Raw genomic sequence first — 16,954 nt, forward strand, 5'->3', positions numbered from 1 at the left:
CTAATGTTTCAGAAGTCGAATGGACTTCCGGAATGGATTCTGTTCGACATCCGAGGTACGACTGTGTTTACTCAAGGAGAGAGTTATTGCTACTGCCCTTTCTTCCCATTCAACATCACAGTGCACCCCCAAAGGAAAAAAGAAAAGAAACTACAGTTATTCTGTGCACACATACCTGGGAATTAGTCCTATTGACCAAAATAGGAGTTACATCCACAACATGGCTGCACACCTATATTGGAGTAAGCACCACTGAACTCAATGGGACCTACTTCTAACTAAAACATGGGTCACCGGCAAAGTACCCATGGGCACAGATCTGCCACCAGAGGCCTTCCCTGATGCCCACAGAGTTCCATTCCTGCACTAAAATCAGGCTTAAAAGAGGCCTTCTTTAAGCAACAGAAGGCTTTCTTTCCACACACACACACACACACACACACACACACACACACACATCTAATGGGGGGGGGCGATTACATCTGGGGAGAGTTGTTGCACATGTGTGATACCCACAACAGTTTCTATGCCAAAACAATTTGCAACCTCTGAACTAAAGCATCCCTAGTCTAAATGTACGCAACAGGTTTGCTTTTTTAATCACTCTTTTACTAGCATTATTGTATGACACTGCAACCTCTGGAGCTTTCAAAACTTCTCTTCTGATACAGATCACAGTACTGACAGTAGCAGACAGCTTCTTTAAAGCATTTTCGTCCACTTAAGTCTTTAAATTTAACTTGAAAGGCCTGGTAAGACGTTCAGTGAGCAAAAGGCTCAAGCATATATGTAGCCATGCCTCACTCTCTCAGGTGAGTGATGTCCTGCTCAGTCTCAAGAGGACTACATTATACTGCATCTGGGATTTGTGCATTCAACTCAGGAACATAACACATATGTAAAACATGCCACATTTTAAAGAGCTTCTTTAATTCACACCCCTTCTCCTGCTTGCTACTCTTTGCCCCATTTTAAATAAATAGTCATTCTGTACTTTCCCTGTGTTTGTGTGCACACAGACACACCATACACACAGAATGTGGTTTAGAAACATTCCACAAAACAATTTAAGCAACGCATCAGCAATGCCTAGTGCCATCTGTAGGTCAGATACAGAAGTTACGCAAGAATTTTGTCATTTTATCTATACAGTCATACCTCGGGTTGAAGTAGCTTCAGGTTAAGCATTTTCAGGTTGTGCTCCACGGTGACCCGGAAGTAACGGAGCGTGTTACTTCCGGGTTTTGCCGCTTGCGCAGACGCTCAAAACGACATCACGCGCATGCGCGGAAGCGGCGAAACACGACCTGCGCATGCGCAAGTTGCGTTCGCTTCAGGATGTGAATGGGACTCCGGAATGGATCCTGTTCGCATCCAGAGGTACCACTGTACTGGTAAGAGTACCGTGGACTTTATTCCTTCAAAGCTCCAGGATGGAAGGAAAGGATACCCACCCAATCTTCATTTTACAATAATGGAAACACGGCTCAGATGAAGTCAGTAGTGTTCCAGGACCACAAAATCACAAAAGCTATTTTGAGGAATACATGAAATGAACAGGTCTGTTTTTTTTTATCGTTTGGAGGGAGTAATAGGCAAAGCTCTCTATTCAGAAGCTACTAACATACACTTTCGGAACGTAAAAACCTTGCATACCAATGATGAAATTTCTGCCTAACAAAAATACTGCTTCAGAAGAGAATTGACTGAAAGTACTGCCTAGGAAAACATGAGGTGTGGATCAGACAACTTATTAAATGTTACCTCAGCCATGAACGCACTAATGTCTCAGCTTCAGTTCTCTACACAAGCCCTCTCAGGATATTTCCTGGATGGTGTCATACATTCCCTACTTGGGTAAGATGCTTGAGCATGTGGTGGTGGTCCAGCTTCAGGAATTTGTGGATGGGATTAATTACCTTGAACTCAATTTTAACTCATGAGCTATTGCTGCAATCTGCTCTGATTGTATATTTTATCTTTATGAACGCTGTTTTTATTGTGTTATGCGAGCTGGTCTTTGACCATAATAAATTATCTCTCTTGTACTTTGACCCATTTCAGTCCTGACCTGCTTTCAGCACTGAAAGTGGCTCTGGTTATGTTGATGGTTACAGAAATAGTTCAGGAACGCAATATCTCAAGGACCGCCTCTTCCCATATGAAGGGACCCAAACCTTGTGGTCATCATCTGATGCCCTTCTTTGTGTGCCTCCTCTATGAGAGGTCCAGAGTGCGGCAACATGAGAACAAGCCTTTTCTGCAGTGGCTCCCCGGCTGGCAGGTGGCTGCAAGAAACTCCCACAGCCGGTTGCCCAGCAAGGAAAAAAATTCTGATCATCCGCTTTTTATTCAGTATTTACAGAGAGAGGCTTTGGAACACAACCTCTTGGAGGTTCTGAACCACGGATTGAAATAAGTTATAGGCTGAATGTTGTTAAACTAAGGTAAAGCTTAATATTGCTCTTAGTCAGAAGCCTGGCAGATCCAGTAATAGAGTCTCAGCCTATTCTGGACTGTATTAGAACCCACTGCCTTCTCGTTTCCTTTAATTTACTTTTACAATTCCATGGACCTAAAAAATTACAGGACTCTACAGATTGTGCTTATCAATTAGTGTCTATGGGGTTTAGCTGAAATCCTGTGAGGCAATCATATCAAGTACAGAAGAGGTTAATAAAGTCAGCTCTGTTTCAACCAACCATTGCAAGAGGGAGGAAAACTGGGAGGTACTGTGATATTCACACGCACACACTTCCAGGTGATTTGAGACCACACCACAAAAGGCAACAGGTCCCATCCTGCTTAGGTGTGAGACTGATGAAGGCCACTTTAGTGATCCTATTCAACTTCAGACGATTGTCTCACAATTTATGAGAAAACAGAAGGCACTCCAACATTGTTACTCTATCATTAATGCCCTTTTGGAAACTCAATCACTGTGACAAAATTGATTCTTTTTAAAGTGTAGGAGACTTCACAGCAGCTGTTTGTCAGTTTTCCCATCTGAACTGCAAGCAAGCAGTTAGAACCATCTCCAATATCTACTATACCATAAAACAGTTCACAGGGTAACAATGAAAAGCCATGACTGTTTACTTACTGGTTCCACAAACTCAAACATCTTCCTCTCTTGAACTTCTTGTACTTTGAAGACATACTCAAGGGAGACTTCATAGAAGTGCTGTCGAACCAGGTCCACCTGGCTGTCTGCCTGTCAAATCACCATGTGGATTAAAAAGACACAAAGCAGCTATTAAATGTTAACATTTGCCACCAATATTATGCAAAGTGCTGCTTGCACAGTAATCTTCACAAAAGAAAGTTGAGTTCCAGAAAAAAGTAGATAGGACATCCAAACATTATACCAAGTCCACAAGAACAATTACTCTCCATCTCATTGAGGAACTCTAGGCTCTGAAGGAATTTCAGGGTTTCCCAGAATGAACCTCCTTTTAAAAAAAGGAAATAATTCCTTTTATTTGAATTATTCACAAAGAAACAGCATGAGATCTAAATTGGCACCAAACAGCTACTCTTAGATTTCTCACAAGCTGTTAGGAGTTGTTGGTTGTTGGTAAAGGTAAAGAGACCCCTGACCATTAGGTTCAGTTGTACCCGACTCTGGGGTTGTGGCGCTCATCTCGCTTTATTGGCCGAGGGAGCCGGTGTCCAGCTTCTGGGTCATGTGGCCAGCATGACTAAGCCACTTCTGGTGAACCAGAGCAGCGCACGGAAACGCCGTTTACCTTCCCGCCGGAGCGGTACCTATTTATCTACTTGCATTTTGACGTGCTTTCGAACTGCTAGGTTGGTTGTTGGTAGTGTTATATTAATTTGCGTATTCATAATTCGTAAATCTATCTTCCTCTAAGGTCAGGAAGGCATACAGTGCATGCTTCTTCTCCCTTTTAACTTTACAACAATCCTACAAAATGTAGGTCACTGGACCAAAGTCACCTAGTATACTTCATGGCTGAGAGGGGGCATTGAGCCAGGGTCTCTCAAGTTTATGTAACTCAAAGGCAGCTTGAAGGCCTCCTTAGTGGTCATGCCTCGATTATGGGATGTTCCCCCGGTTACCCACCTTAGGATCTTTCAGGCACCAAATGAAGACCTCCTAATTCTCCTAAGCATTTGAATACATTTATAACTATTTATACATTTACAAATATTGCTGATTTTATGCTGCTTATTGTTTGGGCTCATGCCTGCTTTTTATGAACTTTTGAGCAGGTTGTTTTAAATCTATGACAGCTGACGGTATTTGTATCTTACTGATTTAGATTTGTGAAAACACCCAAGGGATATGGTTAAATTGAGCAGCATATGAAATACAAAAATATAAAGTAAATACTAATGTTCACAAGGGTCCAGTGTACAAAGAGTGGGATACTCTTAAGTGAAGTCAGTAAGACATGCCATATTAGCAGGCTTGCTAAGCAACTAAATGAATTCCAACCTCCCAGATGTTTGGCCAGCAGAAGAAACTCAGAGCTCTCAACACATGAACTATTGTCTTTGGCTGAGCCAGACACACCCACGAAGCAGCTGTATGTTATTAATGAAGCACAGCACCCACTCTTCTAAAATTACCACAAACAACGATCTTTTCCACACACATTTGTCATTCTTCTGGCATGCTTCCCCTTCTGAAATCCTAGCTCAATAGCCAAATCCTCAGACATTTCAAGGCCGAGGCACCCCTGCTTCCATATGGAAGCTGAAAACATTTGGACACCTCATTCAAAATCTAAGGCACCTAAACCAAAATATCACTCAGGCGGAGATGTCACTCAGTCAAGATAGCTTGAGAGTACAAAGAGCTTGTAAAGGTAAAATTAGTGAGGGCTCAATGGCTATCAGGCATTCTAAGCACCAAATACAGAGGCATGTCTAAAATGGAAAGCTCAGAGCTCCTTCTGGCAAAAATAAAATGTTTAATGTAACTTCTTTTCCAAAAGTACCCAGAACTAAAGATGAATGTGAAAGATGTCCACAAGGTGGCGCCATTATTCAGTGGTTACATACAAGAATTGTATCTGAAAGGAGGCAAACAATTAGCTAGTTAGTTCTAATTGACAGACAAAATTCAGCATGCCACTGTCTGACTGCCCTCACTAACTCCTCAGGTTTCTCAGGTCAAAACTGAGTAATGGCGGAAACAATGACTGGCAGAACACATGGGTGGGTGTGCTGTAAGGCACAAGGGTCCTCTCAGGGTCTACACCAGGCCCTTTAGTTCCCTATCCCACAACCCACAGTTTTTCCTCAGTCATCCCTGCCATCCATCTCTGCCCCCCCCTCATATTAATGTATATTAATTCAGTCCACTGCTCCACCTGCCTCTTTCCTTCAGCGATACTGCATGTAAACTCTTTGTTCCTTAGGTTTCATTAGAGTCCTCTGACTTTCTATCCAAGCCCTTGTCTGCCCTTCAGAGCTCCTCCTCACAACATTTTTTTTTTAATCTCAGCAAACTAGCTACTGTTCCTCTCTTTCACAAAATAGAGGTTTTCGTTGCCAACAGCCTTGCCCTCTTGAGTAGCCAGGATGTTCCCAAACATTCCATTACCTCAGAAATTTCACTACCCACAAGTTTCACTAGTCCAATATTCACCACAATTACTGCACAACAGCTAACCATCAAACAGTTATTGGATGTGTTCGCCAAATATTAGAGATCGGCTGGGATTCTAATAACTTGTTGTTTTTTAAGTAAATCAAACGGTTCCTCAGTCTGCCTATCCTTTGTTTCCACTGACTGCAGTTCTCAAAAAAACGATTAACATGCCACTGTCTTCAATATCATTGTTTTTACATCATCGAAGGATCACATTCTCTTGGCTACAGCAAATTCTCCTTCCCCCTTTCATTCTGGAGGTGAACCCCTGAATCTTAAAACTATTTATTTTAGGAACAAACAACACATTTTAAAAAACAATAATGACTTCAATGTGAAGGAAATCATTGCAGGAGACAAACAGGAAGAAGGAGTTTAATTCTTTCCTACTTTGCCGCAGTCCCGGCAAAAATCCCCCTTCAACAATGCTTTCTACATCCGGAGGAAAGCTTCCATTGGCACCAACAGCAGCTTGACTCCAGCAGCCAATATGTATTTCACTTAACATATTCATAATCCATGCCCTAACAAAGCTCAAAACAACAGCTCACGTAGTCTCAAATTCAAGAGTTGTTTTTGTTTTTTAAAATTGCAAAAATGTGTTTTAACATATTGTGTTGCCTGGGCTCTTAAAACCAAGTTCCAGAAACTTCAGAAAAGGCCTTTCTTTCTCATTGCAGCCTGAGCCCTGAAGTGCATAAGCAATTAATGGGGTCTATAACAGGGAAGCGTGACAAGAAAACAAGAAGCCAATCTCACCTCTTGAAGTTGGGATTCCTTCTTCTTGGAAGACAGGTTTAAGTGCTTTTCTAACACACCACAATATTTCTCTGTCTCCTTGTCGTATTTTTTCTTGGCTTCCTGCCAAAATATGTCATATACATATCAAGAACAATTGCATTGCCGCAGTACTTCAGCATGTCAAAGGAAGGTTGAGCCAAATGCTAACATGTTCTTTTATTAATTCTAAAAATTTAACATAAAATTTTACTGTACTACAACTCCCATCATCCTCACCCCAGTCATGCTAGCTGGAGTCCAACTAAATTTAGAGGACACCATATTGACTACCCCTGTTTTAGGTTATGGCCTTTGCTGACATCAAATTAATTCCACCGCCTTGTGCAATTCGATTCCAGCTCTGGTGTCACTCCTAGGTGACGTTGTAAATCAAACACCAAAATCAGAGCCTCTTCAATAAAGAGTTTACAAGAAGCCTCTGTTTTACAAGAAGAAAGGGTGAAGGAAAGTGAAACTGGCAGAAGCCCATATATCTTAAGAGCAGCAACAAGTTGTTATAGTAACAAAGCAAGACAAGACAGAGGACAAAAGGTACAATGCCTCACAGAAACTGAGTAAAAATTAGAGCTGTGCCTAATCTCAGAAATTTCCGAGATGAAAGATGGGGTTTTAGGTTGAGAGACTCCTCTGAAAATACAGCAGCAGACTTCCTGCTGCTGCTCTCCTGCTTTCTTCCTCCCTCACTAATGTCAGCTAATGAACAAGCCCATGAAGAATGCCAAGGCATCATGGTACTAAGTAGTGCGTATTCTTGTGCATTTTCAGCAGCGATGGACAACATCCAGCCCCTGGGCATAACCCACTATTATTATTATTATTTATTATTATTATTAGTAGTAGTAGTAGTATTAGTATACCATTCTTCACCCAAAGATCACAGGGCAGTTCACAACATAAAAATACAAAATGAGAACACAAAATACATAATAAAACAGAAACAAACCAATAACCTCCCCCAAACCCATAAAATGTTAATCAGCCAAAGGCCCAGTGATAGAAAAACCTTAATGCCTGGCACCTAAAGATACATAATGCAGGTGCCAGATGAACCTCTCTGGGGACACCGTTCCACAAACGGGGAGCCACCACAGAAAAGGCCTATTCTTCTGCTGCCAACCTCCTGACCTCTCATGTAGGCGGCACACAAAGAAGGGCCTCAGATTGCAGGGTCTGGATCAGTTCATATAGGGAGAGGCGGTCCTTGAGGTATTCCAGTCCTGGGTCATTTAAGGCTTTATAGGTCAAAAACAGCACTTTGAATTGGGACCAGAAACTAATTGGCAGCCAGTGCAGTCAGGCCATCTTGCCCTGGTGAGCAACCTGGCCACTTAATTCTGTACCAGCTGCAAACTGTCTTCAAGGCCAGCCCTTCATATAACATGTTGCAGTAATCTAACCTAGAGTTGTACCAGAACATAGACAACAGAAGTTGTGGCTTGCTTTTGCTGTGTTTCTTTACTGACTGCTTTTCAGGGGAGGGGGCAATTTGACAGTTTTATGGTTTTATTATTGATATTCTGTAAATTGTCATTGTGGTAAGGTGTCTTCGGTGGGCACTACCCTGTACAGTAGCCTTGAAATATATATTTTTAAGCGTAAATAAATAACATATACCTTATATACCTTATATAAAAGGCGTAGGCTGCTGCTGTTAAACAAGACAAAGGTTATGCTGGACATTATAGGATGCAGCAAAATACTATAATCGAGGGATTCATACATTTTTTCAAAATCCCAACATAATACATCTGTTGTGACTTTCAAACCTCCAGCATAGACAAAGGCTTTCAAGATTATCATTCGCCACTTATCTACCTACCTTAGCAGCACCAATTTGCTCCTTACGAAATTTCTCCAGAGGTGTGATTAAGACCTCACCAGCATTCTCAATCTGATGACAGTAAAGAAAAAACATTCAGATTCCTTCATTCTGATAGATGCTTCCTAACTCCTGTGCTCAATTACTAGAATTCTGTTTGAATATAGGATATTCTTCCCTCCTGATAAACTTGTATGACTCAGAAATTTGCAGAGCATATAATTAAGGATGATGACATAAAAATAACTGGCATTTACATGTAAATACTTCAAGCAGGAACAATTCACAAGCAGTACAATATGCCTGAGAGTGTGATCCTATGTGTTGATTCAGCAGCCCCACTGAGTTCAATAAGACTAACACCCAGGCTAATTGGCATAGGATTACAGCCCAGTTCACCTAGGCCCTTATAAAACAGAAGGAAGTTGTGGCATTCAACACAGCTCAACCCTATTCAATATATTGTTCTGTGATGCAGTTTTTTCTTAGTTTGAAACATTTATTTGTTTAACAAAAAAATTATATGCCGCTTGCTTGAAGCTTCTAAACAGTTTACAACAAATAAACTTTGAACACTCAGACAACAATAGCAAGATGGAGTGATGAAGTCGCACAACAGTTAGGGTAAATATTAGATCCTGAAACAATACACACACACAGAGAGAGAGAGAGAGAGAGAGAGAGAGAGAGAGAGAGTTCTAAATTTCCGAAGTGGGGCAGTAACTGAGGTAATGACTCAGGGCTTGTCAACATGACTGATGAATCTTGCTGAGAATTCAGTTTTCCCCTTCAAAATTTATCTCAGCAGTCTATACCTGTGAGAGTTTAAATCTGATTCCTTCCATCCAAATTTACAGTTTAACACCCATGCGTGTCCATACATGTGGGCATTTACTATCCCAATATACTCACAGAACTGGGCCTTCTTGGTTGCAGTGCCCAGCTTACTGGACTCCATATGTGAAGATGTCATTGGCCCCCTCCATAGTCGTTCTGTTAGCACCTCTCTTTTTTGCCAAGCTTCTGGGCTGAGATTCTCCCCCCTGCTAGTGTGAATTTTAGCTCTTCTACCTTACCGCAATTTATATTGTGCTTTTCTTTTCTAACTGCGTACATGTGTTTCTGCTGAGCTGATCAACAGGTGTTTGGAAACAGTAGCAAGAGAACTGGGATCTAGCTCTCGAAGAAAGAGAAAGTATGCAACTACCACAGGCATACATGTGTGTGGGTGACGGTGGCATCTGTCTGTTGCTGAGTTATTGGAAGTATCTGTGAGGATGGAAAATGTGGACACACTCAGCACATTTGGCCCATCTCTACAACAACTTCTACATTCAATGCTATCAGGGAAACTTTACTCCAAGCGAGAGCAAAAATGTATAAACAAGCTGTACTGGATAATTGGGTCTTTGTTCTCTGAGTGCCAGACCAACTGGATTCAGTGGCAGGCAGTTCATCGTGGCTTGCCCTCCCTGTTATGCTGCCAAGACTTACTCCCAAAGGGATGAATATTGCTATTCTTTGAGGAACAAAAGCTGACAATTCTGGCTGTTGAGCTATACCATGGCCATTGGCCAAAGCAGGCAAGAGCGGCACAAAAATTCTTCACAGTCTTCTTCCCATGGCCAGCAGATATATCAAAGCCTTGACACTGCACAATGTATGCCAGGGGGTGAGGATTCTGTGGCCCTTCAGATGTTGCTGTAGTACAGCTCCCATCATCCCAGACCAGGCTGGTGGGAGCCGATGGGAACTGGAATCCAACAGCATCTGGAAGGCCACAGGTTCCTCAGCAAAATGCACCACCTTGGCTTCTAAATATAGCACACTTACAGACCCTAAATCACTTATGCCAAGGAGACACTCTGCTCAAAACAAAATATTACATGGCTGCTATTTCACCTAGACCAGACTCTAAGTTTTGCCAAGGATTGTTCCTTCCCCGCTTCCACTGCTATAACTCCCAAAAGCTCATCATCGATTTTCCTCACATTATTTTGCATACACAAAGTCCATACCATGCGCATGCGCTCATCTTCTAAATTCCTAAGAACAGCAGCAAACTCTTGCAGGGATTTTGCTGTGGGGGGGGGAGATAGAAAAACATAAGTTTGGTTACAAAGAAGCACTGTTTTCAATATATGCTACCACACATTTCAATTTTTGTAAGGCACATGCACATTAAAATGTAAACGAGGAAGGTTTCTGTTCCACCCAGCAAGCAGAAACACTTGTGCTGGTGGAACAACTGTAACAGTGCGGGGCTGAATGTTTTCCACCAGAAAAATGAAGAGCAACCCATCCCAAAATGGCCCCTGGAAGAATTAATAATAGAAATCCTACTTGAATAAGTCGGCTTGTCATTTTTTCCAATCCAAATATCAACACACTTCCATTCTTCATTTATTTACTTTGTTTTGTCTGATAGGTGCACAACTGCCCACAGAATATTACAGCCTGCACTTTCGGATGGGGAACTTATATTCAACGTCTATTCCCTCATGGACCTAAGAAGCTAAACTAAAAGGAACCTGTGCTTTCATACCTAAATCATTACTTTTGGACAACTTCTGTTAACCAGCTGAAAAAGTGATAACTAATCATTTACAGACTCATTATTTGCTGGTCTACTGTGTGTGGCATTTTACACATATGGGGGTTCCTCCTGCTAAAGCAACTGAATTAGCCAACTTGTACCAAATGCTCCAGCAGCTTCTGAAGCCTGCCCACACTTACCTATGCATATTTCATCATCTGTTTCTGCATCTCCTATACATCGAAATTTGAAATCGTTCAAAGAATCTGCAAACTTCCGCTTTGCTGAAGACAGATCTAACACACACAAAGAGAAGAGAGAGAAAATTATGCATCCATATTAGGTAATAAGATGCAGGATACAAGAATCTAACTTCCTGACGATTTTAGATTAATCTCCTTCAGCTCAATTATGCTCAGTTTGAAAGCACACAGGGCTTCTCCTCACCTTAAAAAAACCTCTGAAGGGAATTGTATTGGCACATAAATAAGCCGCAAACTAGACCCCACGTATAATTGGGGATGTAGCATTGTCTTACTACTAAAGCTTGATTTATGTACACTGCCACACTACTCAAGAACTGCAAGACTTTTAAAAAATATTCTACCATTTGACATATGTAACCATGCACTAGGATGGAATTCCTGCTTAAATCTAAGCAGCCTTGCTCAAAAATAAATATTGGAACAAGAGCAGGATTTAAAAATGTTCTAAAGAGGCAAATAAGCAGCAGCTGCTTAAGTCACTAGCACTCATTCCAAAATTGCCTTGTTCCAAACTGGAGAGTGCAGGTTGCTAATGCTCATTTTCCTATTACTATACTAATATTGTATCAAGGTGAGTAAAAATCAAATTACATTTTAATTTAAATATATTAGCTCAATTTTTCAATAATGAGAAGTCCCTGTATCATTTTAAAAAAAATAAATCTAAAGGAAATCTGGATTTAATATAAGTATATTACTAGGGTCTTAAAAGAGAATTTATACCTAAAAACTAAAACTTTGAAACAGATTGGGTAATAATTACAAAACTTTGAAACAGATTGGGTAATAATTACAAACGTTTCCATTTTCCATAGAGATGCAACAGCTGCAACAGTTGTAGCTTACAATCTCTGCTGTTATGAGATGGGAAATAACCCAACACTGCCCTTCTCAAGAAGAGAAATACCGGCATGGGGAACAATGTAAAAGGGGTCAACATTGTGAGTACCCAGGGCAAACATAATTGCCTTTAATTACTTAAAATAATTATTCTACCTTGCCTTATCCATCCAGGTTGCTTGCTGCATTTCTTCCCACCCCCACCCCCCAAAATACCACTATAGCGTTATTTTCAACAATGCAAATAAAATAGTTTGCACGTTCTACGTGACCCCAGTCTGATAAGGACAGGAATGTTCCTTTGATACCAATACTGAAATGTCACACCATTCTCAGAAAGGCATCTGGGAAAGGAAGACTTTAGTGGCAGGCACAAAACACACACCAGACACCTTCAGAAAAAAGACAGATCACTCCAGCCTTCATCCCCTGCACAAATGCTTGCCCTTATCCCCCCTCACCACACACACATCAACCTTCCTTATATATACCATGGTTGTGAAGAATTTAATAGCCCAGATATCAAAAAACACTGACACTTTGATTTCTTAGGACAAAGACCCTAGAGGCTTTCAGAAAGCTGCAGAAAGCTGAATTCAGGATGCAGATGCAGTATCCATCTGCACAATACATTTAGAACAGTAATCATACAGTCATAGCTACCACACAAAGAATCCTGGGAACTGTAGTTTGTTAAGGATGTTGAGAGTTGTTAGGACATCCCAGTTCCCCTTGCAAAGCTACAATTCCCAGGGTGGTTTAACAGTCAATCCCTATTTCCAGAGAACTCAGAGAATTGTAATTTTGTGAGGAGAACAGGGGTCTCCTAACCAGTGTTTGAAATTCCCCCGGCGCCGGGTGCGTTTTGCTACTGGAATAGGTCCAATTGCAACTACATGGAGATTTCTGGACGCCAGGTTGGCAGCTGACGTTTCCATCGAGCCAGGACTTGCGTACAATCCTCCCATCATCACATCAAGGAAAGTAAGTGCAGAGCTCAGCACAGATATATTTGACTGTGTTGCAGCCTTTCCACAAGCCACCCAAATGGAACCAACAAGCCACAGTTTAAAAAAGCTCTGCCTTAGTCCATAGTGAATACCATTTCCATTTCCACCATGCGTGTTTCTCCTACTTGCATACTGGGCCAAGTGAATTGTATTAAGGACAGGCTCTAGTCAAGCAATGTAGCTGAGATCATAGAAGTGTAGAATTGTAGTGCTGGAAGGTCTCCCCAAGGGTCAGTCTAGTCCAACCCCCTGTCGAATAGGCATTCTGTTGTGGCAACTGTAGTTTAAGGTGCCATTTGGCACCCAGCTTTTATATATGTGTGTGTGTGTGTGTGTGTGTGGACGTGGGTGGCGCTGTGATCTAAACCACTGAGCCTCTTGGGCTTGCAAATCAGAAGGTCAGTGGTTCGAATCCCCGTGACAGGGTGAGCTCCTGCCAACCTAGCATTTTGAAAGCACACCAAAAAGTGCAAGTAGATAAATAGGTACGACTCCGGCGGAAAGGTAAACGCCGTTTCCATGCGCTGCTCTGGTTTCGGTGTTCTGTTGCACCAGAAGCGGCTTAGTCATGCTGGCCATGACCCGGAAAAACTGTCTGCAGACAAACGCCAGCTCTCTCGGCCTGTAAAGCAAGATGAGCGCCACAACCCCAGAGTCTTCTGCGAGTGGACTTAACTTTCAAGGGTCCTTTACCTTTTTAATATATATATCTGAGTTTTTAACACTGTTTGAAGGGCAGTACAAGGGACAAAGAACCATAAGAAGGGTTAGCAGGGGCCTTGAAATTGCCCGTCCACAGGGTTGCAGACTGAGCAGAGAGGCACACAGGCCAGTCTTCTCCAACTACGGTAAGGTGTAACAGAAATACAATACAGGGATTATTTCCAAATGTCCCTCTATACACACAAATATAGCACAAATGTGTATCTTTTAAAAAAAATTATCTAAGATGTGTTTCTTTTTCTTTTTAGTCACTCTATTTCCAAATATCAGAACAGGAGTTACACTCACATGCTTATAAAATAAGATATGGGACCAGTGCTGCAACTTCAAAATGACCCTTCCATTGATATGGAAAACAGCAAAGGAAACAGCAACCCTTAAGAGCGAAGAGTGGACTTGTGATTGCATGGCATGGAAGGCCATATGAAACTGTGTAAAAAAATTAAGTACCACCTTTCAATAAATTCAATTAAGTCACATTTTTAAAAGCAAAAACAAAAAAACCCACTAGCTCTTCAGTTGCTACCAGATGTTATCCAACAAGCCTAATTTGAGTAGAACAACATAATCCACTTAATAAACCAAATCAGATAATCCCCAAGCCTTCCAAAAGGTTTTGTTTTGCAAGCAAGACCCACTTCTATGTTGTGCATATAGAAGAACTAAACCCTCTCCGAAATGGAAGGGCTCACTAGGATTCAGAGGTTAACCTGCCTACTCAGAAGCTATGCCAGCTTTCTGTCATTCCATTTATAATAAGGAAGCAAATGTTAATTACACACAGAGTCATTTCCTTTTCTGTAAGATGCATGCTGACCTCATGCCACCGAGTTTGTTTGCAGAGTATTCTGCTACACTTTAGTCTTCTATGCACACACATCCATAAGCTAGAGTGGTGGTTTGACTATATTATGTGTTGTGAATTCCCATTCAAAATGGATTTACTACAGCATCATTCAATCTTGTTGGCTCCTGGGAGGAATCCAAGTGCCACATTCCACCAGAAAAGGGAGGAATGGAAAGAGACTAGTGTAAACTGCCAAACACACAAAGTGGAGCTCAATAAACTCCTTTAAAAAAAAAAAAAAAACATGAGCAGGCAGCAACCAAGACTCAGCAGAATTTAGGGATTAAACAGTCACTATTAGAAGGGGGAAACAACATTCTCAACAAGTGCAGTTCAGAGAAACCTCAAGAGAACACAGTGTGGTCAGATTTCAGAATTCCCCCAAAAACATATTCAAAAACAAAGCCACTGGACACCAGTGAGATGCTCTTCAGTACTCTGATGGGGCAGGAGGAAACAAATTTGGAGTGCAATTTTATTACTGGAAGTGAGCTCTATCAGTTGTTTATGTGGAAGCAAGCCTTATCTGTTCAACCAGGCACTGTAATTAAGTGTGTGTTTTTTTAAAATGTAATTTGCATACCTGGTTGAGAAAGACTCTTAAGCAACCAGGTTTAGTCTATGTGCAAAATGATCCAAAATACCCAACAGAAACATTTAAACAATTGCTTTACTCATTTTTATTTATCCAAAACACTTATACTCATAAATAAATGCTTCATTATAAACCATTTACAAGTCAATAAAAGCAACACAGATTCTGCCATTAGGCTTAAAATGTATTTTTAAAAAATACAGGGCACAGGAAAAATGGGGTGGGTATTATGCTTAATAAATATCGCAATAATATACTGCACCAAACTTGGGAGGCATGGGCAGAATTGCAGTAGCATTTTGGAACTCAGCCTAATGTGGCACTTTCAATTCATTCCATCTATTCGAAGCAGTATGGGAATTCTCTTACTTTGCCACTAGATGGCAATCTGCTACACCAATCATTAACATGGGCACACACAACTGAAAATTCTAACACTCCCCAATTTCCAGATTGGCCTAGTACTTAATTTCCTTTAATTCAGTGCTTCAGATTTTCTCAATTTAGAAAAAGAAAGAAAGATGCAATGCTATTTAAACATGTGTGCAAAGTCTGCTTGTGGGTAGAACACACACAGATGCAATCACCCCAGTGACTGATCTCAGGGGGGGGGGGGGTTGCAAAATCTTTCAGTGGCAATTTGCAGTCCTTCTATCCATGTAATAATTTGGGCTGCATCAAGGGGCAAAAATGTTCATTCATTCAGGGCGAGGCCAGGAAGCACAATTCTTACTTTTAATTTGCTTGGGAATTTGCTTTGTGACATCAACACACTGCAAAACATGCTGGTAGTTGCATGACATTGTCATCGTCATCATCATCATCATCATATCTCTCTCCCCCTCCCTCTCTCACAAGCAACACACAGTGTGATTCCCAGTGGGCTCACTGTTCCCAGGAGTATGTCAATGCAGTGGAAGGATTGCAGGAAGGAGGGATAAAGTGATCAGTCAAGGAAGGGCAGCAAATGGCTTGGGGGAAAGATGGGGGCAAAAACTTCAGAAAACGACTAATGGCTCACAAAGCGAGACAGGTTCCTGTATGTTTTGACCCACAATAAAAATGAAAGGAAGGTTAATTTGTTCATCCCAAGAATCTGAGATTTAGTGGCTTCTAAATATTCTGTAAAACATACCAACACACATATTTTACATAGTAGTTACTTTCTTAGAATCTCTGTTTCCTTGAAAGTGATTTTTACAAACACATGGAAATAAAATTAAGACCAGTGTCATTTCAGGCCTCAGACTGCACTCTTAGAGAGGTTCCCCCCCCAAAAAAAAATAATAATATTTTTTTTAATCCTCATTAATATTTTCCATTATTCATCTGGTTTTCATGAAAAGAAGCAGTTTTTCCTTAATGAAGGGAAGAACTCAATTATAAAGTTATTCAAGAGACCCTTAACCAGAGCTGTGGAGGGATTTCCATGCAGAAACACAAATGAAACAGGATATAAAACACCCACCCACACCCCCAAAAATGCTTGCACAATCCTGACTGGTCAAAGCTAGATAAAACAAGACTTTACGAGATCATTACAGATTTGCTTCTGACATGTCTCCAAGGGAAAGGCAGTTCACAATCGGAGGCTAGCCAACAGGAATGCCTCTACATATAATTAAGTTTGGCACGCATTTAAGTTTGGCAAAGCGCAGGCTAATATCCACACAGTGCTAAACTTGTCACATGGACCTGTCACAGACCACCTTGCTTTTACGGAATGGATACAAAACTCCCTGGCTTAAATGTATGAGTGAGAGATCTCACATGTTGCAGCATGCAGGAGTTCAGATGAAGAAGGGAGGAGAGGGGAAGCTTTGAGGGCCCTTTCGAAGAAGGTGCAAAAGTGACAAGAAGCTAGACCTAACAACTCGTCTACTTTAATTATGAT

At 41.2% G+C, this 16,954-nt stretch overlaps 1 protein-coding gene across 13 annotated transcripts in view; it reads right to left on the reverse strand.

Moving 5' to 3' along the window:
• Positions 1-16,954, reverse strand: part of ARHGAP26 (Rho GTPase activating protein 26) — a 207,506-nt gene that overhangs the window by 141,657 nt on the left and 48,895 nt on the right. For 11 of the 13 annotated variants that reach the window (XM_083487861.1, XM_083487863.1, XM_083487859.1 and 8 more), the window contains exons 2-6: positions 10,980-11,075; positions 10,262-10,323; positions 8,244-8,315; positions 6,383-6,484; positions 3,104-3,214 (exon numbers count right to left, since the gene is read on the reverse strand). In XM_083487861.1, the coding sequence (XP_083343987.1) occupies positions 3,104-3,214; positions 6,383-6,484; positions 8,244-8,315; positions 10,262-10,323; positions 10,980-11,075 (443 nt within the window). Of the gene's footprint in view, positions 1-3,103; positions 3,215-4,582; positions 5,542-6,382; positions 6,485-8,243; positions 8,316-10,261; positions 10,324-10,979; positions 11,076-16,954 lie in introns of those variants that run through there. The other 2 variants (XM_083487856.1, XM_083487858.1) reach the window with 2 other exon arrangements.

This window comes from Podarcis liolepis (genome assembly GCF_965112155.1).
Source record: "Podarcis liolepis genome assembly, chromosome: 2".
Lineage (NCBI taxonomy): Eukaryota > Metazoa > Chordata > Lepidosauria > Squamata > Lacertidae > Podarcis > Podarcis liolepis.